This window comes from Hippoglossus stenolepis, chromosome 8, assembly GCF_022539355.2.
Source record: "Hippoglossus stenolepis isolate QCI-W04-F060 chromosome 8, HSTE1.2, whole genome shotgun sequence".
Taxonomy (NCBI): domain Eukaryota; kingdom Metazoa; phylum Chordata; class Actinopteri; order Pleuronectiformes; family Pleuronectidae; genus Hippoglossus; species Hippoglossus stenolepis.
In genome coordinates this window covers 13,261,965-13,285,188 of record NC_061490.1, presented here as the reverse complement: position 1 = coordinate 13,285,188, position 23,224 = coordinate 13,261,965, and the positions used below count along the sequence as shown (strand labels likewise).

The 23,224-nt window shown below is 41.5% G+C and overlaps 2 protein-coding genes across 4 annotated transcripts; one reads left to right on the top strand and one right to left on the bottom strand.

Annotated features, from left to right (window-relative positions):
- Positions 1-1,033: 1,033 nt before the first annotated feature.
- On the top strand, positions 1,034-3,584 carry si:dkey-79d12.4 (zinc finger protein 836; the record flags this gene model as incomplete). The annotated part of the gene is made up of 1 exon (XM_035163286.2): positions 1,034-3,584. A coding segment is annotated over one exon (1,734 nt), but the record flags the coding sequence as incomplete, so codon positions are not given.
- kcnn4 (potassium intermediate/small conductance calcium-activated channel, subfamily N, member 4) lies at positions 2,930-22,561 on the bottom strand. Of its 3 annotated transcripts, none has more exons than XM_035163281.2 (9): positions 21,951-22,561; positions 16,629-16,724; positions 14,787-15,223; positions 12,419-12,554; positions 9,401-9,511; positions 6,563-6,684; positions 5,582-5,651; positions 4,398-4,564; positions 2,930-4,257 (listed from the first exon to the last, which is right to left on the bottom strand). In XM_035163281.2, exons 1-9 carry the CDS (start codon positions 22,329-22,331, stop codon positions 4,254-4,256), a joined length of 1,524 nt encoding a protein of 507 aa, XP_035019172.1. In that variant the 5' UTR covers positions 22,332-22,561; the 3' UTR covers positions 2,930-4,253. The 3 variants fall into 3 exon arrangements, with proteins under 3 accessions (XP_035019172.1, XP_035019174.1, XP_035019173.1); XM_035163283.2 differs by having other exon boundaries at positions 4,398-4,558; XM_035163282.1 differs by lacking the exon at positions 2,930-4,257 and having other exon boundaries at positions 4,394-4,564.
- Positions 22,562-23,224: the final 663 nt, after the last annotated feature.

The following is a 23,224-nucleotide window of genomic DNA, read 5'->3' as shown; positions in this document are numbered from 1 at the left end:
GGAGTTTGGTTGTTTTACCGGCGTTGTGAGCTGAAGGCTGCGGGGCTATGTTGCACTTTCTGTGGGCAGAGGTGAGTAATTTCCCCGTGTAGCTAAAAGTGTAATGTGTTGTTACGTGGCTGACTTCTTACATATAAACATTGGGCTTTTAGGTAACTAGCTAAAAGTGGGAAACCAGCCATTGTTAAAGGTTTCGTGCTTCAGACGAAGCAGATTGTGTTTGGTCATGTGAAGACAGGAAGTTAACCACAGTAAAGAGCTGCTACTGTTGCTGAAACTCAAAAACTTTGAATTCAAATGTTATAGCAAAGGTAAAAGACTGAAACAACTGCAGTTACAATAACACCACAGCCATGCTAGCATCGTTGTGATGCTACACTATGGTACTCTGCGTGTTTGAGCTAAATGCTAACATGCAATGGTAAGTTGGAAACTTTGGTTAGCCTATTAGCATGCTAACCTTTGCTAGCTATCACAAAATAAAAATGTGGTCGTGATTTGTGCAGCTATTTAGACAAAAATCATGAATGCTAAAGTGGATGTTTGTGAGTTGTTTCATGCCAATCTGGTTGTTGGGATATTTCACGTAAAGCTACAAGTCTTTATAATACAAAATTGCATGGCAATCGATCACATGGTTGCTGCATTTCAGAAAATAATATCGCAGTTTGCTCACTCAAATGAATTAGGATACAAACTTATTAGCTTTGTCTGTGGTCTGAATCATTTCAGTATCATTTTCTGGGTAAAGATCCCATTTATTAATAGCGTTTTGCCTAAATGTCATTCCTAAACATTTTTCAGTCATTCTGTCTTTTCTGCTTTGACTTGCAGACATCTCAAACGATGCCTGGACTTCCTCCTTATGTCTGAAGACTCCAGCAGCGATGAGGAATGGCATAGATCTACTAAAAGGCAGGCGGACGCACGCACTGGGCCAAACATTGGGGATGTCGCAAAACCTACTGTGACACAAAAAAACTTGATGTCACAATCAATAAACCACGATATAATGCAAATTTTCGACACCTGACTTCACTCTCCACACATCTGGATACTGCAAACTTGGCGTCCGTCTGCAAAAAAGTGCCATCAGTCTTTCAGTAAAGTGTGGGAATTGAATGAGATACATTGCAGCAACTCAACGCCATGTGAAGAAGCTCCCTCTTTGACTCCTGCAGTCATATATCAGATTGCAAACATCTTTTCTAATGTGGTGACTCTTCAGCAAAGCCCAAAGTCAGGACCACCCGACTCAGTTTCAGAGTTGAGGCTTCAACAAAGAACTGAGATGAAGCCTAAGAGTCTGGAGACACCTGATAACGGTGTGGAGTATATAGTGGTTGAAGATGATACAGACATGGAAAGTGACAGTGAGGAGGATTCTTCAAGCTCTGAATCTGATGATGAAGATGAGCCACTCTCCGAACATAGTAACTTGTGTCCCAATGATCCAGATTTGGACGATGACTCAAGTTCAACTGATTGTTCCAGTGACTCTTCAAATAGTCTGCACTCAAAAGAAACTGCGGCACCCCCTCCTAATGTTAATAGTTCGATATGTGCAGCCTGTGGTAGAGGGCCCTTTAGGTCAATGAAGCTCCATTTGCTGCACTGTAGTGGTATCAAGGTGAAATATGAGTGTTCACTGTGCAAGAAGCTCTTTGTAACGGAGGGGGCTCGTAATGAACACTACATGCCTTTGTATTCATGTAACATCTGTGACCAAGTTTTTTCTCACGAGAGCTCGTACCATCACCACCAGTGTCCCAAGGAAAGCAAGCCACCTTTGGTCTTCTTTTGTTCAGAGACGATGCCTAAAGCATGTAACATATGCAAATCCTTTTTCACTTCAGAGAAAACTTTGTTAAACCACATCAACAGAGTTCACACATCAGTGGTCAGCACTAAAATATGCATTATTACCGATCCATCAGCACTGACCAATAAAAAGGTTTCACCATCTCTCCGTGGCACAGCGGCCCAGTCAGCCATCACTACAAATGTAGTCAACCGGGTCTGTAATGGAAAGCTCCGCGTCGGCCAACCTTCTGCGGGGTCACTCTCCACTTTTGCAAAAACTAGCCCTTCCTCTTTCTCGACCTCACGCAGACTTCCTTCCCGATTACTCGTGGCATCTGCTGCTTCACCTGTCAGACTGGAGGAAGACGATGCCCTAGGTGAGCCAACCAACCAGCCTCCAACTTGCCTCTCTGCCCCCGCTGAGACAACTCCAGCCACTGCAACCTCTGACCCCGACTCCCCACCAGCACCCACTATCATGGCCATGTTTGAGAACGACAGCCAAGATGTGGCTTTGATGAAACGCATGAACACAGGCTGGCGCTCCAAGGTCCCTTACTCCTGCAGGCAGTGTGGTGCCATCTTGAGGCAGCCCTCCTTCATCATCAGCCACCGCTACCTCCACAGAGGCTACCGCTCTCATCGGTGCCAGTGTGGGCGAGCTTTTAGGCACCGGCTGCATCTCCTGCGACATTGTGTTGAGCATGCTGAGGCCATGAGCTACATCTGCGTCAGTTGTGGGGAGACTTTCATTGGAGCGAGACTCTTAGCTGAGCACATGAAAGGCAAACCACAGAATAAGTCCCATCATTCTGGGCATACATGGAAACATGAAGATAAAAGAAAGTGCAGAATGGCCTTTACATGTGACTGTGGACAACTCTTTTTAAGGCCCTCTGCTTACATATGGCATCAACTTCAAAACTGGACAAAAACTACACAATTGAAAAAGCCCTTGAGCTGACAAACCATCAACACATGTCTGGTTTACTCCGTTTTTAGGTTCTCTTCTCCAACTTTGTGTACCACACTTTGTAAAACAAAGTGTTACAATAAAATTGACATTTTGTACGGCCTCTGATTGCCCCCGTTCTGTTTAAAGTGTCAAAGCAAAATCACATACACGTTCTTTTTAATGGCTCTTTAATTATAAGCATGTTCTGGATGGTTAACATGTTCTCACCATGTGCAAATGATACATAGTAAACGGTAAGAATAAGTTCCTCAGAAGCTCTTTTGACAACCTACTGAAGTACAAAGGCAGTAAACCCACAAGGCTGTTTTTTCAGTATTGTGATTAAGTTAAAAAAAAAACACCAAAACTCCAGTTCATCCTCCAGAGGAAGAGTTCAGTCCAGTTTTGCTTATTATTCTGAAAGTGCATTTTTTTACAGTGAGGGGTGTGAATGGGGGGTTTCTTGGTCCTCGTGTGTTCTGTTTTTCAGATTTTTTTATTTCAGCTTAAACTAATACAAATGTCATCCTCTTCTGAGACATCAATATCCTGGTTGAAAATAGCAAATAACCTTTTTTAAATGATTGTTTTGACTCTCCACAATATCACGGTTAACTTTTTTCATGTCCACTTGGTGGAGCTGTTGAGTTGCTAACGGTTGATCTTCCAATACAACTTGAACAAGTCGGATTATTCTGAGAACAGGTGTAGACTGCAGATGAACATCACAACCCTCAATGTGGACATTAATCTATGAGTTCTAGTTTATTTATGTTAAGATGTCTAGCACTTTACAAATTGAAATAAAGGTTGTTTTTGACTTGAAGTATTTTGTTCTGTTGGTGGAGCATCACATCAATTATCTTAGTGGGTTGAAGGAAAACAGAACAATGAAGAAGAGTTAGAGGTTGTACTATATTCAACAAGCCTGTTTGAAAATAACACTTGGCCTGGGAACCTTTAAACTGTCTCCTAATGAACAAATGATTTGTACAAGGGTTTTAGAAAAGTTTGAATATTGCAAGAGATTTCAAATAACAGTATGTAAAAATATATCTCATTCCACAGGAATAAGGCAATATTAGAGTCCATCAATGAAACCTTATGAGTAGCAATTCAAAGAGCAATCGTGGAGGCTGTGAGGGTGCTGATTACATAGATCTCCATGGTCCCTGTTTGACATTAATTCAGTTCTTTCAACTGCTGAAATCACAACAGAGTTCTCAAAATGCACATCGATTCTTCTCCCACAGTGAATAGGAGTCTTGTTTTATCCGTATAATTCTACTGCTATGAGTAACTGTACAGTGGACTCGGCACAGGCCCAGAAGATGAGATCTTTAGTAAGTATGTCAGTCCTCCAAGTGGTTCAGCAAGTTAAAGAGTCTGGAGCAGCTGTGGGTGGAGAGGATTCACTGCATTTTCACGGATCTTGTAAATGAAAACACTGGAGGCAGTTCACTCTCTCTTTTCTTCAGAAACGCATGGAGCCATGTCACCTGCAAAGACAATGTAGACAAAAACTGGTTATTTTCCTCCGCAGGCATGTTCCAATTCAGCGCAGATAGGCCTACCACATCCTGCAGTGCGCAGATAGAAAATCTGCACAGTGTCACAAGCACTTCTCTGTGATGTTTACCTGATCTCTGGGTTGTGGTGACGTAGGACCTGAGACAGCAGCTCAGATGTTTGTTGGAAGCAGCGACTCAGTTCGTCCAGCTTCTGCTCCATGGAGAGGATGCGCTGCTCCAGCTCCCGATAGGAGTTGTTCCAGTTGGCGCTCAGGTCACACATGATCATCTGCATCTGTGGAAACCGGCCACACTTTAAGTACATGTTACAGATTCACAGCAAAGCTCTTACTCACTGACTGAGTGACAGTGTTATTATTGTGCATGTTTGAGGCCAGCTCAGTGAGTCAAGCTCGAAACCACCCGAGTATTGTTGACTCAGAAACTGTCACTCATGGCGGTGACTCCTTCAGCAACTGGAAGAAACCAGCAGCAACAAACTTGGGTTTTCTTCCTCTATGTTAAGTGTGACCGTGGCTCTGCAGCATTCAGTAAGTTTCAAATTCAGGATTCAAGATAATTTTATCACAAGAGCCATCGCTGTAAAAACGGAGTAGAATGAGATTGTGTTTCTCATGAGCCGTGTGCACATACAAATGGTTAGAAAACTATACAAGAAAGAAGCAGTTGGACAAATAAGATGAGTGCTATCAAGTTCCCAAGTTAAAATACAACAATTGTATACAATATATATGTGCATAAAAGTAGTTATATGATTCTAAAGAAAGTAGCTTATTATTAGACTGTGCTAGTTTAGAGAGAAGTAAGCCTTTAGTCTTATGGCCAGTGTGAAGACACTTCCGCAAACTCTGGCTGTTGTGCAGCACGTTGGGATCACTGCTTGACTGTATCTGATTGTGAAGTGACGGTGGCATGGTTTACTTTTTGCATCTTACCAAGAGGCTACACTTGAAGACTGGAAAAAAACAGGCTTGTTTTCCACATAAATCAATCAAGGAAATGCATAAATTACACACCAGTGACCCGTGCTGGGTAACGTCTTTATATCTTGGGGTTATCCCACACGGAAAACCCTCTGCGCCTACGAATTCCTGCCACAAATGAATCCTGAGACATTTTATGGAGATTTTTTAACAAGTGTTTAATGCGTCTGAACACTTGGTGATGAACAGCGGACTGGGTAAAGAACTGTGCGAGTAGTGATTGTTGCTAGGGGGAATCTTTGTCATCTCATTTGGCATCTGGCTTTACCAGTGAAACATGCATTATGTACAGTGACAGTGTCGCTCACCTTAGGCAGGTCCACCATCTCACTTACGTAATCCCTCAGTTGTCTTTGTTTGAAGCGTAAATGACGGAATCTGCAGAGAAAAAGGTTTCGATTGATCTCAGTCATGAGGAACTATTTCACACATTATCACATTTTTAAACACTGGGACAACAGAAACTAACTTCATGTACTAATTTTTAAGACCATTTCATTGTCATATTTCTGGGCAAACAGAACAGTTAAAACACAGAACCCCGGTTTGTGGAGGAATAAGACTTTATTAATCCGAAGGAAATTCTTGTGCCAGCTTGCTCCAGGATTAACGTATCAATAGAAGACATTAAAATATAAAGTGTATACAGTGTAATGCAGCACCACTGCCTAATGGAAATAATAGAAATGAGAATAAAATAAGTAAGTTAAATGTGACGGTAACTAAATTGTCAGTAAGAAGTTATGATAACAGGAGTAAATAATATGGAATGCACATGGTATTGAAGTTATATAATAAAAAAAATGTAAATGTGTTGTCCCCACACTTCTGTACTTCCTGTCTCATGCAATTCATTTGTTCGTGGAGGAGGAGCTTGGGCTCAATGATGAAAAGACCTAACGCAAATTGGGAAGAAAATGGCTCCTCATTGTGACGTTGTCCATGTTGTTTTTCGTGGTGGGTGTCTCAGTGGATTGACATTAAGATGTGTTTAAGAAAGTAAGCAGTAACACATGAAATATTTTCATTTCGCCAGCATGCTGAGGAATTTTGTGTTTATTCTGTTGATTCAAAGGGTTGAAACTTGCCCTGCCGACATAAAACAGGCAAACAAATCAAATGACTAATCCTAATTAGGCTTTAAAGACAATGTCTCTGTGGTTAAGCATGTTGACAGTAAGTTAATGACCCGTAAAATACACATCTAAGGCGTATAAACCACCAACCACTTGTATCCCTCGCCCAGATAACAACACGCAGGGATCACTCAGCGATATGGTAACACTCACACTCTGATGGCTTCCAGAAGGCATCTCTGGTGTCTTCGGTGCTCACCGCGGTTACCCTTCGTCAGGTTGGTGCGATGCAAGAGCCAGCATTCCCTCAGAACATTAGCAGCAGCGTGGCGGATCTGGTAAAGAGACAGAAAGTTCAAACGAGGGAGTTCCGGGAGGAGAAACATGTAAATAAGACCATGAAGATAAAGTCAATCAGAGTGGCAGAGTTAACCAAGCTCTTATCTTGTTTTTTCCAACAGAACCTGGATTATATCGTACATTTTACTACAAGAAATAAAATCATCCAAGTCATCCAAGCATGCTGATTAATTCCAGACAGGGTTTCCTGTTCGGCTCTTTTGCTCTATGATGCTGATTACAGATAAAGCAGAAGTATGAAGGTTTTATTTTCACAGAGAGGCATATTTAGGAGAATTTGAAGAGCGGGTCATACAGAGTGGAAGTGAGATTCAATGCATTTGCAGGATTTCTACAGTATCCCCCTTTTTTTCTCTTTGATTCTATTCGTGTCTGTTTGTCTTCCTGTCCCGAATCACTGTAAGTGCCCCGTAATGATGTCACGCTGGCCCTGTTGTGGGGGTTATTAATAGAGGTTTGTCAGTGTCTGCATCCAGATGTCTTCCCTTGTTCCCATCAGTGTAAATCTGGACTGCACCAGATAGCTCAGAAGGACGCAAGCACATGCAGGAAAACACGCTCAGACCAAAACAACCACAAGCTGCGCGTAAAGATGCACCGAGTGACAGGATGCAGCCACTGGGAGAAAGGAAATGGTTGTATCCTCCAAAGCAGTGTACCTACTGCAGTCAGTAGCTGCTTTACAGTTTGGCAAGAACCCGTAGCATTGTATACAAAGCACGCGGAGAAACTGAGAATGTAGGAATCAATCATTACGTATTCATGTATATTCATAAAATACATCTCTGACATTCTGGCAGTGTTTTATACCTTTTATTTATGGGACACTTGGATCCTGTCCAAGACTACAAACAGAGTTACTCTTCTGCAAGCCACTTCCACCCACACACACCTAAACTCAACCAGTTTCCTGCCCACAGCCGCACCGTCCTGAACTGACACGAGTTTCTTTCCTGACAGAGATAAGATTGTTTCCTCTGTTTGACGCCTTGAAAAGGCTTTTAAAGAGATTGGCACAGCTCATCTCCCTCCTCTTTTCCCACACTACCATGTCCTGTGGTGTCTCTTGTTTAAAGAAAATGCAACATGGAAAGTAATGACGTGTCCATCCTGACAACTCCACGCACTTTGTCATCCGTCGTATTTGTCCGGCTACACTGTAGTAACCTCTGAGAGGAGGGAGGGTTGCTCACTATTCATATTTATATAGGGAAGTGCATTTGATGATGAGAGAAATCACACTTGTGTTGTAACCATAGACTGTATATGGGCTCTACCTGTGATATTATTTAAATGTATATCTATATGTCCTTTTAAATCTACAGTTAATTATCTGACCTAGATTGAGCTGTTGGTCTATAAATCTGTTAATAGTTGTATGTAAATTCAAACCTCTATCAATAATCTCAGAAGTGTGCTTCTTGGTGGCTTCATTCTAAACGACTAGAATGTTTTGGTTTTGTCCCATTCAATACAAATACTGGAACATATTTTGCATGACTACCAAACCTTTACTAATGTATACCAAAGTGTTATAGTTTAAAATATATATGTTATTGTTGTCTGGCAATGCAATAGATCCACTATCCATACAATTTATAGTTTGAGGGTATCGGCATCGTATTGCAGGGCTAATTTATAGAGACAAACAACAGTTCACACCTATGGGTGATTTTTTTTTCTTCAGATTAACCTAACCTGCACGTCTTTGTTCTGTGGGAGGAAGCCGGAGGACCCATGGAAAAGCCAGCCAGACGGGGAGAACATGCAAACTACACACAGAAAGGTTCTGGTCAGCTGCAAGGTTGGAACACAGCACATTCTTTCTGTGAGACGAAAGTGCTAAAAAGCACCGCAACACTGCGCCGCAACGAAACACAGACCTTTGAAATAATTTTGCATTAACAGCTACATGACCACGCAATCCTCCAATAAACACAAGCATGCAAACTAACCCCCTCAGCTGCAGGCCAAACACCATCTATTTATACAGATTTGGTGATGGATATAAAGTGCATTTTCTTTTTCCAGAATCAAATATTGTTAAAATTAAAGAGTTACAGTGAAGATTCATGATCTGTTACGAAATATAAACTGTCAACTCTGACTTCAGATGATTCATCGGGAGACGAATGTGAATTATTAACAGAAAACATTGTGACCAATAATTAACTATTCACTTAATTTACAGCCTCTTCATTTTGCTCATGTCGATGGTGGGCTTACGAGCAAGACTTCATTTTGCCTATAAAGACAAGAGCTATTGATATGTTGATTGGTAGGTAAATAGACCAATTGATTGATGTGCAAGCTTCTCTCATCAGTCAATGCAGATGTTCCACTGGGATTAACACATTTACACAAGTTTGAAGCCTCTGACTTTCATACGTGAAACCCCACGGCTACCTAGACATTAAGAAAGATACATTCAAAAAATCTGAAATGTTACAACATGTTTTGAAACTTGAAGTCATGTGAAGTGTGTACATTCTTTGTAAAACTCGGGGTCTAAATATGCACAAAGTAAAAGTGATTCAAAGCAGCTGAATTCCAAAGCAAAGCAGTCAGCAATCAAAAGTTATATGCTTGAAGAAAAGAAATTGCTAAACTGTTGCATAGAATAATCCACAACATGGTGAGCGTGTATGTTTTTCTCATAATCCAGTGTTTCATCATGGTGTAGCTTCTCACCCTTTTCGAGATCTGGATGTCCAGCATGAAGAAGTGCACATGTTTCTCTCCTTTGTTCAGCACCAGCTTCTTGGTGACGACTGCCACCAGCATGGCCGTGCAGGCTACACCCTAAAACCCAACACACACACACACACACACAGAGCTGTTGGCATGGTTACTGATATATTTACCATCTGCTTCAACAAATTCACGATGATTGTGAGGGACTTATTCTGTTAGATGCTGATTTTAGTTCCGATTTTGTCTCATTCCTTGACAGTGACTCTCGCCTCTTTTTTTCACCGTTCCCCTCAAGGGAGAGTAGTGCTGCTTATTCAGAAAACTGGATGTTGATCTTCATACCTCATATGGTTTCATCCAATAAATCAAAGTTATATTTATAAAGCGAGTGCAATGGCGAAACGCAGGCCTCTGTGGCACTGCTATGCGGGTTTCCTCTGAGAATAGCTTTGTGCTATTGCTGGACAGACTGATGGTGAATATTCAGATGGGCGGCAGAGCGAGTCACAGTCACATAGTCTCACATACAAACACATAAACGCAGACAAAACACTCCAGTGAACCTGTAATCACCACAGATAATCATAACCAGTGTTTACCTGTTTTCCTGTTTTTCAGCTTGCATTAGAAAGTGAGAGAAAGGAGAGAGCAGCATCAAACGTGAGCACAAAAATGCACAAACCAGAGCTTAGAAAGATATATTTATCCTTAACGCCAACAGCCACAAAACATCCATCATTACATTGCCTGTGAAAACCTGGGAGGTACAAACTCTTTCCTTGGATCCATCCTCACATAGTGATGGGATGCAAACAGTGTTGTCAACCCCTGAACACAGCTGCAAATTGAGTTACAGCAGAAGTTCAGAAGCCTTCAGCCGTATTACAGGTGCGAGCAGCACCGCAGTCACTGGCTAGAACTGCACTGATGGGAGTAGGAATTTTATTTATTTTTTCCAAACCATGGGCACAGGTTGGCACACCCTCCTGTTGTAGTTAGTGCCAAAGACAATAAACCACCTAAAAATGGATATGGTGGAAAGTTTTCCCTTACAAGAGCGGGAGCTTATAAAAACAAGGAGAGAGAGAGAGAGAGAGAGAGAGAGAGAGAGAGAGAGAGAGAGAGAGAGAGAGAGAGAGAGAGAAACGACTGTTTTCCACTTTGTCACAGAGGTGTCTCAACCAGATCCATGCCCATTACCCACAACCATGGCAACAGCTCTTATCTTCTCATGTACTGCATTAAAAGGAGGTGTAGCAGCGAGCTAAAGTTTTGTCTATTCAAATAAACTACCGCTCCTGGATCTCAGTGACTTATTGTTTATTTAACTCAACTGTAACTCTTTGTGTTTTATCTCAAATATGATTTCCCCCATCCCTTTGACCTTCTTATCGCTGCCCTTCCCTCCCACTCCCTTGTGGGTCTTTACCCTGCATTCCTTTACAATGCCATAAAAAGTGCCATATTATTTTGCAGTGAATTTGAAGAGACTCTTTCTCTGCTTCCTCTCTGGGATATTTTCTTTCTTTTATTCTATGATGAGATGTACAACTAATCTAATTTCAACCTCTAATGTATCTCCACAATGTATGATGAGGAGCATAGAAAAACAATGTCATCAATCAGCAGACACACCACACTCAATGCAGATGTTTTGTGTGGACTGCACAGAGCCAGCTCAACTCCGACAGCTTCCCTCCTTTTGTTTTTGGAGTGCCTGGTACAGCCAAGGTCCAGCAGAGGCACCATCCATTTATCTACAGCTGTGATCTAAATCAAACACTCCAAGGAATGAAATGTCTGTCAGCACCTCTATGGTGTGCAGCCGCGCAGAAAGTGTCCAACGCGTCCAACATAACGAGTGGAATAGAGCGTAAAAGGCCTGGATAGAAGACAAGAGGTGCAGGAGAGAAGTCAACCGGACTGGACCGACGCAGGAAATGTGAAATAGGAAAATGGGCAAAAAGCTGCTGCAGTGGAACAGAACAAAAATGGAAGGGAATGAAACAAACCAGATGAGATGATATGGACCAGCGCAGAACAGAATATAGCAGAGGAATATCCCCCAGAACAGAGGGAAATAGGAGAGAGCAAATCAGAACGAATACAGTACATTGGGGATGTAATGGAAAATTCCACTGATCAATGTCTTATTACTGTTTTGACTGTTTTCTGTGCACTTAGCTGATACAACATCTATATCTTCCACCTCCTGTTGACATTTATTTGTGCAACTGTGTGCTGGATTTGATTCCTATTTTTGTAACAGTGATGCCAGCAGACGGTCCTGTCTGCTTTCTGTTCTGTTTCCTGTTTATCACATTGTATAAAAACCTTCCTTTTTACCTTCTCATGGTTGCACTCTGAGCCATGTTGCTGGCTGTGTAACCATCTGCAGAGCTAATAATTAAAACTCTAAGGCAACTCCGGTCTGAGAAACTCATTATTTCAAATCTCATGATAAATTTCCACGACAGGGAGAAAGTGCATGAAACGAAATAGACTTAAATCGAACAGAATATAACCGAATCAAATGGAACAAAATGGAGTGAAATGAGCCAAATCAAAACATGAGTTATGAGCAGATTGGGTTATAAAGGGACAGAACAGAGAGGAAATGGAATAAAATGAAAATAAGGGAAAATTTGACCTGTACAAAGAGAACATAACTAAAGGAAAAGAACAGCAACAGGACAACTTGTTTTTATGCGTTATCAATGTGTTATCAATCTGGTCATGTACACAGATACAAATAGAGGTGGTTTATTTAAGAACAAAGATAAGACGTCTTCATTCTTTGCGTTTACCTAGTCAAGCATTAAATGCCACTTCTGTTGAAACAAATACTGCTCACTGGCTAAATGACTGAGAAAAGCACAAAAACAACCACGTGTGTGACTTCTCACTTTGATGCACTCAACTGCGTTTAAAGAAAAATTTCTTAGTGCGTCTCGGAGCATGAACTCTTCAGTGTCTCAAATATGACATTTCCTCTATAAGCCAACCTATATTTACCATGACTCCAGTGAAGAGACACACCACCTTGCCACAGCTGGTGGTGGGCGCCACATCCCCATAGCCCACTGTGAGGAAGGTGATGGCGATGAGCCACAGAGACGTGTCTATGTGGCCTGTTACTGCCTGGGTCTGCCTGCAGGGAGGAGAAAGCATAGACTGAGACTGTCATAGCAAAATGTGTTCAAGCCAAATGACTAGAATGGCACTCAGCATACATCCAGCAAGGCCCAACAATTCAATTCAATTCAATTTCATTTGTTTGATTGAGAAACCCAAGAGTTCCCACAACGAGCAAATGCTGTGGCGACTGGGAAGAGAAAAAAACACCCTCATCAACTGGAAGAAAACTCTGGCAGGACCTGATTGAGTTTGGACGGCCATCTGCCTCGACCAGTTGGAGTGAGCGGTGAAAAATGGGGAAGAGAGGAGAGGGGGGTGGAAAAGAGGGGAGAGAAGAGAAAGAGAGGGGGGTTGAGACAGAGAGAGACCAGGAACAGTTGTGTGACCTTTATAGACGTAATGATGTTATTAATGATAGCAGCACCAGTAATAATAATAATAATAATAATAATAATAATAATAGTTGTTGGTGAGTAGTCTCCTTAAATCCAGTCACAAACTCCTGACAAACAAACCATAACATCTTTGGTGGAGGTAGCCAATGAACCAGAATGTTGTGGGACTTGTTAAATGTCCCTGAAGCTATAACCTATAACTATGAATATGCGTTAATCTCTCTGGAACATTATATCTCAGATACAGCTAAATATCAAACAACTATTTCCTGTACACGGTGAGTCTGCAGAGTTTGATAAAGGTGAGCTTTGTAAATCAATTAGTGTATTATCTCCACTCCACAGTTTGAAATAGAGTCAACATTATAAAGTACAATTGTAACATATGCTTGGCAGAAACCACACAGAGGTTATTCAGCGTATGAGTTTTCTTCTTTCTCCTGTCACAATCAAACAAGGGCTGGTGTGACAGTTTTAATCAGCTATCAATCAAAAGCTCTTTTATTGCTCCTGACAAATCAAACACTCGAGACTGAGACGTGACAAACAGGAGGCAAAACCTCCGATTGCGGTTAAGAATGACCTCACACTGAACAAACAGCCAAGCAGACTGTAGAGCATCAGGCTGACGTCTAGTTGGCTCCCGCTAAAGGGAAACTTGTCGGTGTAACAAAATAAAATATGATTATCAAATCGTCAAATCATTGGAAACCAGTTTTGAGCAGGAAAGTCAAATTGACCATCAAAGTTTGTGTGTGAGAGAGCAGACTAAGAGATGACATTCAGATGTGATGAATAAAAAGGTTCTGGTTAATGGTTTGCACAGCGTAGTTAATATAGGGCCTGACTCCTGACTCATTCTTCCATTGAAGGGGAAATAAAAACTTAGTTTGCGCAACTGTTTGTTGTTGGTTTTAATTATTTGATGTCACGATAATGGGGAGTGAAACGTCCTGATTTACAGCTGCGACTGACTTGTGATTGTTAGAGAGCATATAACGATGGGACATCACTACCGCAGCTTTATCCCATTTGTATCCAGTATATTTGAGTTTCATTTCTGGATAGTGGGAGGAAGTGGTGAGGTGTTATTCATCTTTATATACAGACTATGATATTCCTCACAATCCTCCGCCTCTGAAACCAGAAGGCGTGTCGCACCACAAACTCTATTTATAATTCTTAGTATTTAAATAAAATTCTTGCAAAATATCAAATATGAATGCAAGTCATTGAATTGGTCGCACAGAGATGCAAATTCTGCATGAAAGAATCATGTTTGCAGCGAACTCCTTTGTCCGGAACTCAAAAATATATTGTGCAATGACTCTGTAAATAAAGAATCCTTGATTACAATGGTTTTACTCAAAGTTGGTAGGAAGTTTTCAAGAACCAGAAAGGATCTGGTCGAAAAGGGCTGTGACTAAGAGCTCAACTGAGCTAAGAAAGATTTCAGGAAGTGATTCAGTGTACTGTACAGAAATGAGAGTGGTTTCAGACATTCAACTCTCCGCAAGAACGAGAGTAAGCATATTTCCCAAAATAAACAGTTCCTTTAAATACACAGTCTTTCTTTCGTGGGTTTGTGGTCAACTTGTTCTTGTGATTGTTAAAAAAATAGTGTCATTAGAGTTGTTTTGATTTAATTTTCTTAACTGCTTAGCATTGTATAATTTCATCGAAAAAGTTTCCTATTTTTATGTATGTCCCTCATAATATAACAGTTCAATCTCTGAGTGTGGCGTAAGTCCTTTCTGTAGCAGCCTCTTATATATAAAGATAATACTTATTATAATGTTTAATATGCACATATTCCATTTGATTACTTACATGCAGCTCTCTTTCCCTACCTCTCACACAGCGTAAGCATCCAGGACGCAGTGAGCCAGAAGAAGAGGATGAAGACCAGCAGCGTGCGTGCCGGGTGCTTGTTCATCAGTACCTTGAGAACAAAGCGGAAGGTGAAGTTGATGTTGTTGAGCGAGCCGATGCTCCTGTAGGAGGCACTCAGCAGCACTTTGCTGTGCAGCAGGATGGCTCTGTGCACCAAGTACAAACGCAGGAACATCAGCACTGACAGCAGCAGCTCCATGTCCAGCAGGGCCCTGTTGTGATGGCTGGTATGACAGAGCGGAGCTGGGGCAGAGGAGTTGAAGTGGAGGCCCACCTTCCAGTATGTGCCTATGGGGTGGATGGAGCACACTAACAGCTCAATGGTGATCACCAGAACCCGGTGGCTGGTCAAGGCAATACGCCAGTCCACCTGGTTGTGGTCATTGATGAACAGCTGAAAGATGGAGGAGGACAGTAAAGACAGAGAGAGAGAAGATAAGAAATAGAAACTAGTAAAATCATCAGATTGTTACCATTTTATATGTAATGTTTAGAAGTCATATAAAAAAAGTGATTACAAGTACAAGTGAGTACAAAACTCAGGTAGCACGTTTAACATAGTAGCCAAGAATGTAGTCACTTGAAATTGATTTATTAGTAATATTTTTCGATTCATTTTTTATTATCTGATTTTGTTATTGTTTTTTTACATATACATAATTTATTATTATGATCACAGTGATTGGTTCATATAGGAGGTGATAACTCATGGTTAACATAACCACCAGCTCACCTGTGTGTAGAGAGAGGGTGAGTGACGCACTTTGTTGATAGCTGTGATTATTTTGCTTATAGTTTGTCCACATTAAAAATAAGATGAGCTTTGTTCATTATTATTTCTTTTTCATTACTAAAATCCTTTTTTGACGTTTACTGGATCTCAGCGATTCTCTTTATTAGCGCGTCAGACAAAGTCACTCAGGCCCGAGCCTCAGCCTCTATGCAACTTTTGTGTTTATTCCCTGAACCTGCAACAATGTCATCGATTGTTGAAATCAGGTCAAAATAGAGAGTCATCTAACAGCTATCTGAGGGGAAAACCTACACAAGTTTGCATTCATACTTCATTTGAGAACAATGAGGAGAGTGTATTCACCATGGTATTCACCCTCTTTTCCTTGATCCACCTATTGAGACTTGTTCTTGTTCTTGCATGATTTAGTTTGTCACCTCTGACACTGCATATGTTTTGGTCTCCACCCTGCACCTGCCCTTTCTTATCTCCTATACGCACTCTGCGTGGACCCCTCTTGTATCTGACACATGACTTGCAACCAAACAGGAAACACTGGGGGAAAACCCTGCAGCCCATCCACAATGATAAAAAACCTGAATCCTGCAGTGTAGTTCATTTATGCCAAATTTTTTGCACTTTAAATATGCACATTATGAATACATATGATAGTAAAGAACAGTGTTTACTCAACCAAATCTTTGTATATATAAATCAAATCCACACATAATGACAGAGAGCCACGTGGATTGGAAAAATAATGCACCGGCAAAATTGTGCATGCCTGTGTGAGCTGAGGTTTCTGTGTGTTTTTCACACATAGCAAATAAAGCACAGACAATCAGTGTTTGATCAGAGTTCCTTCTAAAACAAATGCCCTCAAGTACATCTAACAAAGTGTCATCATAAACAAGCTAATGAGGAGCTATTGTTATTGTTATTAAGAGTGATGCACAAAATACAGCCATGAAGTTCAACAATGCAACTATAGACATGTACACACACACACACACACACAAACAAACACAGAGCATCCAGACTGATGGAAACAACGAGGGAAACTCACCCTGATGTCCTTAAAATGAAAAGCTATGATGAGGATGATGAGACACCCGGTGGACAGGCTGATGGAACAGTTGATGATCAGGGCGATGTTTGTGCCCTGGGGGGGGGGAGAGAATGGAAACAAAGGCATGAAAATGAAGATGTCCATTATCAAGGGTTTTGTGGAAATAACGGTTGGAAAGATAATCATAATATCCTAAACATTTACATGTGTTTGATTCATTGTAATTACAGTTAAAGTTTGATAAAAATAAAGGGTCAAAACAGACAGGGACATGGTAACATCCAGTCACTACAGACCAATGCATAGCATATTTAGTGCATACCTTTATTTCATTGATTCCATATTTTGGTCAAATATTGAAATGTAGTGCTGAAACAAGCAGTGGTCGATCAACAGAAAATGAACCTTTAACAATTTTGATAATCATGAAATTGTTTGTAGCTTATTAAGCAAAAACTCAAACATTCACAATTATCCGGTCAGCTATTTCACAATGCATTTAATTTATTTTTGTGGACGGAACAATTGTCAGTAAATTGAAAAGAAAAAAATTGGAACAAGATTTTTATCAGTATTATCACGGTGATGTCAAAATGTGCTGAAAATGTTCAAAACGTAAGTTGCTTTAAATATTTATTAGAAATACAAATATTATAGCACCATGCAACACCAGATAAAATGTGCAGCATTAACATTTATGACAGAAGGCGTTAGCTTGAAGCCGTTTCCGTATCATGATAATGCTGAAAACAACAAATTCAAGACTATACTTGGAATCTAACGGTTTGACTTGCTAACTGTGGTTGATGAGCTTCATTAGTATTTTACAGAACCCAGGCCTCATGAAAGTGGAACTGCTGATTCTGTAATGTACTCCAAAAAGATACGTTAAAAAAACCCCACTCAATTACAGTAACAACAGCGCTCGAGGTTTAAATACTTTCCGCTCTAGGGAACGGACAGCAGGAGACACCGATACACACACTGTGACGGTTTTCCCCGTCACGTCAAAATGTTTTCAAGAAGTGTATTTAGAAAAAGAAATAAGCACAGGCCTCTGCCACACCACCTTGGCCTGAGCAGGTTGAAGAGCTACACCCTCTTTTCATGCATCTCAGCGCCACTGATGCAACGTCAATGGAAGCTTTTTAACGGGAAGTGAAGTTTAATGTGGTTTACAGTTAAAAAGATAATTACAAACTTTCAAACTTGAGGAAACTTGAGCGTGTAGGTGGTATGGTGTGACGTCCATTGGCAAGGTACGTCGTTTTCCAGTTTCTCCTGTAGCATCCACATCGTGTCTGTATTTCATCCAGGGCTCATTAGAAGACCCCACAAAAGCTCAACGTTTCACCGCATTCCATAACACAGAGTTCAACAACATGCTTCTTGCCGAGTTTCTAAAAAAATGTTTTTGTACTGTTTTTCCCGTTGGAAACAGTCACTTCAAACCCGCTGAACCTAATTTGGGTTATCACGCTTGTTTCTCATGGTCTTGGACGTACAAAGCCACCGTAACCAGGACAGGCCACTTACAGCTCTGAATCCAATGTTAAGGTTTGTATGTTCTGATGTGAATAAAATACTTTCCAAAACAAATAGTACATCTGACACGAGTTTCCTAATGTGGTGTGTTAGTCAGTGGGGTTTTATTAGCTTTCATGTCGATTTTTTCGCTATAGGTCACTCATGGAATCCTGTAAAAAAAAGAAAAAAGGCTTACAAATAAAATCCCCCAAGATTATTAAACTAGTGGGTCAGTCACAGGAAATGAGACACTGCAGGGGGTAAAACATTTGCAGATTTCGTTAAAAACCACCAACACCTGCATGAAGTGAAGACCCTATGTTTAGATTTTATTAGAAAACTAGAATGAGGCTCAATAGTCAGTTAAATTCACAAACTCAAATTTCACACACTTACAGATATCAGTTCTCTAATGTTAATCTCGCAATGTTAAACAAAGTGATAAATAATTCCTGGATCTGCCCCCTGATCTCGACCTGTACCAAAATTTAATGAGATCTTCCCTGACCAGTACCACATCCCGCCAGCAAGTTGTCATGAGAATCTGTTGAGTTATTTTTCTGTAATCTTGCTAACAAACAGACGAACCAGGGGTCTTCATGTCAGTCAAACACTGCGTCACACACTGTGAGTGATTTCTCAGTTGAACGTGCGCTGATGAGGGAAATCAACGCTGATGTTTGACTGACTTCACCTGGCGTCACGTGAACAGTGTGAAGGACGGGTGTGGTTGATAAGCTCTCTGAGAGGAACAGAAGGCCGCACATCACCAACCCTCCAAGACCACAAGTACGTAACATGGCACTTTACTTCACAATGTGGTACAAGGTATGTGGACCTCTTTGCACTGCTGGTTTTCTGACTGACTACAGTGAGTTAGTTATTGGTTGACTGCAGTGTCTCATCAGCCCTCCATAAAACCAGGATTGAGATCCTCCGCCCTGCAGGAATACTACAGTGGTTTGTCACCACTAATCACCATGGCAGCACGTTTCAATAAATCCTGAATTCATCTGACACATGTGGGCCGGATCTGGACCAGTTAAGGTCGTCACAGCTTCCTTCCAGCAGTGGAAACAGTCTTTGCGTTCGTTGTGGCCTCGTCTGTAGCTGGCTCATACTGTATTTAGCCGCTTTGTTGCAAATGGGCCAATCGTGGCTGATACACAGAATGTTGCCTCTGTGGCGAGTAGTGACATCTTGCATGCATGAGGGTAACGGACACAGTGTTCTGTTTTGTGAGCTCATTTGCATGCAGGTAGTAGAGCTACAGTTATAGTCCATGTGTGGGTCCTTTGTAGCCACATCACAGCAGTCAATCTAAAGAAGATCACCTGTAATTTTACACAAAATATGGGTCACATCACTCAAAATAGCTTCATATTAATGTCTACAACTTTATATTTCAGAAGGAAATTTGGCTGAACCGCTGTCTGCTTCTTAACTTAAAAAACTTGAAATCAGAATCAATCACAATCAATTCGGTTTATCTTTGCATGCAGGTAGTAGAGCTACAGTTATAGTCCATGTGTGGGTCCTTTGTGACTACATCACAGCAGTCAGTTAAAAAAAAAATCACCTGTCATTTTACACAAAAAATATGGGTCGCATCACTCAAAATAGCTTCATATTAATGTCAACACCTTTATATTTCAGAAGGAAATTTGGCTGAACCACTGTCTGCTCTTTAACTTAAAAATTTAGAAATCTGAATCAATTTGGTTTATTTTTGCAATTGACAGTAAGGTAAAATAAATGATTAGCCCAGAATTATTCATCCGCATTGTCATGTGGTTTTGTTTCAGGTTTGATTTCATTTCAAAACAACACAACAAATAAAGTAAGCAGGAAAAAGCAGCCATGAAGTACTTTATTTTGAAACTAAAGGCTCTTACACCAACCTTTGGGACAACAATGTCGCTTCATCTGTCAAACCTAACCTGCACTTTTACAGTCACATGTGTGGGAAGGAAACCAAAATGAGTTTGTCCAAATGATCCACTGCACTTCCTGTGTAAACACAAAGGACTATTCTCTTCAGATCATGGACACCATGCTCGGCACATGCTCGGCACACTGTTTCGGACCGTGAAGTCATTCCAGGAAAGTGGTCAAAGAGTTGCAGAAAAGAGGACATGAGGTTCCATGCAGGTCAAAGTGCACTCTCCTGGATCTTGCCCAGCCAAACTCAAGACACAGAGACTTCCAGACTGGCCATGCAAACACTCTAATTATACACTAAATGATGTGGAAAGATAGCCTGAAGTACCGTGAGCAATCTCGCTGCAGGGGAAGAGGTGAAATGTGGAAAAACGTTCCAGAAATAGCCCTGTTTTCGTGCATAACCATGAAAAGGTATGCTTAAAATATAACTTTGCAGACTGGCGTTATAATTCTGATAAAACATCCCGCCGCACACTTAAAAAGTGCTTCGAAAATAAACAGCAGTAATAGCGTTTTGCAACGCAACTGCAAGGATGCTGTATTTTTGTTAAGACGGCCCCTGTGTGACCAAAACTCCTGTCACTCCACAGGGAGATGTCACTGCTCACACCCACGACTTGAACATCACATGTCGTTTACAGATGAATGTTGACAACAGTTACATAACTGATGGTTAAATCAGGAGAGCAGCCTCTCCAAAATAATATGCTTTAACTGCGGCACACAGCACTTTTCCAGTGCATCAGCATTTCCATGGTACCGAAGCTCATGGCTGTTGTTAGGAATGGACAGACAACACCTGTTCTTGGTTCGCATTTGTAAACTGGAATGGTAATGTCATCCTCGTGCCAGCACTGGTAATTTCCCAACCGTGTCTCTCCTGCTCCAACTCTCTCAACGCATCAGGCGTGTGTAGTTTTGAGGGCCAGGCCACATTTCCATAGGTTCCATGAGATTGCGAGCTAGAAATGTGGGGGTTCTCTGACAGTGTAATCAATCACTGACTTTCACAGCATGGAGGTGGTCTGATGTTTTTTTGCGGCATGATGCATGAGAACTTTTTTCCACATGTGGAACTGGCGTGTGCTGTAGGAAGTGCAGGGGGAGTTAATAATTTGTTGATTGGGTGGCCTGGCATTGTTATCCACTGAGATCTGCATGTTAATGTCATGAGGCTGTGCTACCAAATAGTGTGTCTGGAAACGGGACTAACTAATCAGGAGGTCAGGGGGGTTCAAAGCCCAGGTGCAGGTTCTGCTGTGGAGCTGCATGGGTCCTGTGCTGTCTGCTAATCAGGGGAGCTGTTATGACAACCAATACGGCCAAGTTGTGTGTTATTTCTGCAACAATTATTGGCAATTTAGTTACTAAATATATCACAAGTACAGAGACAATGTGATTTAATATCAGTCTGTTGATTTCTATGTGATTAGTTATGCCATAATCTGAGTGAAAAACTCTATTTTGAGCTCCGAACTCCCACAAACAGCAGCAGAGCAGTTGTAAACAGACTCTTGCTCCATCAGCAAAGCTGCCTGATGCTGAAAACAAGAGGATTTTGTAAATGATTTCATAATTTGATGATGAGGTAATAAAGGGAAAACAGAGCAAAGTGAATGTAATGCTGATATAACATTATTACAGATGTGCTGCATGTGTGAATGGGCTAACGTTGCAGATGTAAATGCAGATGTGCTGATTTAAACCCTTTGCAACGTGTGTCATCAAGTCATTAAAGCTCAACTTTTTAGTTTGACTTGTAAAATTGATAAAACAGCTTTTAGATCATCATATTTCTGATAAGCCTGGTTTCATCACCAGCATGAGTGTGTGTCCCTGTTGTCTTACCGGTTTATAAACGTAGGGACATATCTCCGCGTGGATGATCATGAGCAGGATCCCGAGCAGCGCGGTGCCCAGCGCCAGCGCGCACAGCCGCTTCTTATCCTCCAGCAACACCTTCCTGTCCCGCAGTCTGTATAGGTCGTCTCCCTCCATGGGCGTCTTCTTCCCGGAGAGAGGCACGGACACCTCCGCCGAGTCCCCGCCGACGTTCCGACTCATCAAGCCATCGCAGTTCACACAATCCACCACCTTGGAGTCGCCGACCAGGCTGCGGGTCGTCATCTCCATCTCCAGAGCGCACACGGTCCCTCTGTCCCCGCCGTGCCCCTCCGCTGCTCCGTGCTCTGTCTGCGCTTTGCTTCGCTCCCAGGTTGGAGAAGGCATAGCCCGACGGGCGCGCTGTGTACCAGGCTCTTCTCTCCTTCGTTGCTCATGGAAGTGTCCGGTTCACCTCAACACTTTGCCTCTAATACACCAGCACCTTAAGCACTCCTACCAACCTGCGCGCCGTGTTTACGCGCACTGGTGCCGCACTGACACTGCAGCGGACTGTGCGCGCTTGTTGGCATGGGTTATAATTTTAGGAGTGTGCGTCAGCCTGCCGCAAATCTTCGTGTGTGTATGTGTGCGTGTGTGTGTGTGTTCCTGAGGAATCACGACGCATTAAATCTCACGAACATGGCAGGTCCACTGTTTTAATAGAAGAAACGAGATGTTCTTTTATATTGTATTCTTTATTTGATTTGGATCAGTTTCATCAGATAACATTTTATTCGATGGAAAAAAAATATTTTAGACAAAATGTGTTTTGTGTTTCACTTGTCATGGATCAAGTCACGAATCCTTGTTTCCCTTCTCTGGCAATTAAAAAATAAAATATGTCCCACAATAAACTTTTTAATTTTATTTTTGGTAACGCGCTGCAACAATGTTGAGCACCAATAATTGGTCAGCACGAGTTCCACAACAGCTGCAGAGTGACATCTCGTGGTTGAGTAACTTGTTGGGGTCCATTCAAACCATTCGTCATGGTTCATCAGGATTGGCCATGGCTCGCACAGCTTCCACTCCTTAGTCACGCATCTTAAAAAATATATTTTACGGGTATTTTACTAAGGTGCTTTATAGCCTCTTTAAATATTATTTTTTATTTTACAAGTTGATTTATTATACTTTTTATTATACAAACTGAGTTGCCATGGTGCCCTTTCATTTCCTACAAACGGATTCAAAAGGTTATATCCACCAAAGGCTAAACAAAAAGTGGAGCACAAACC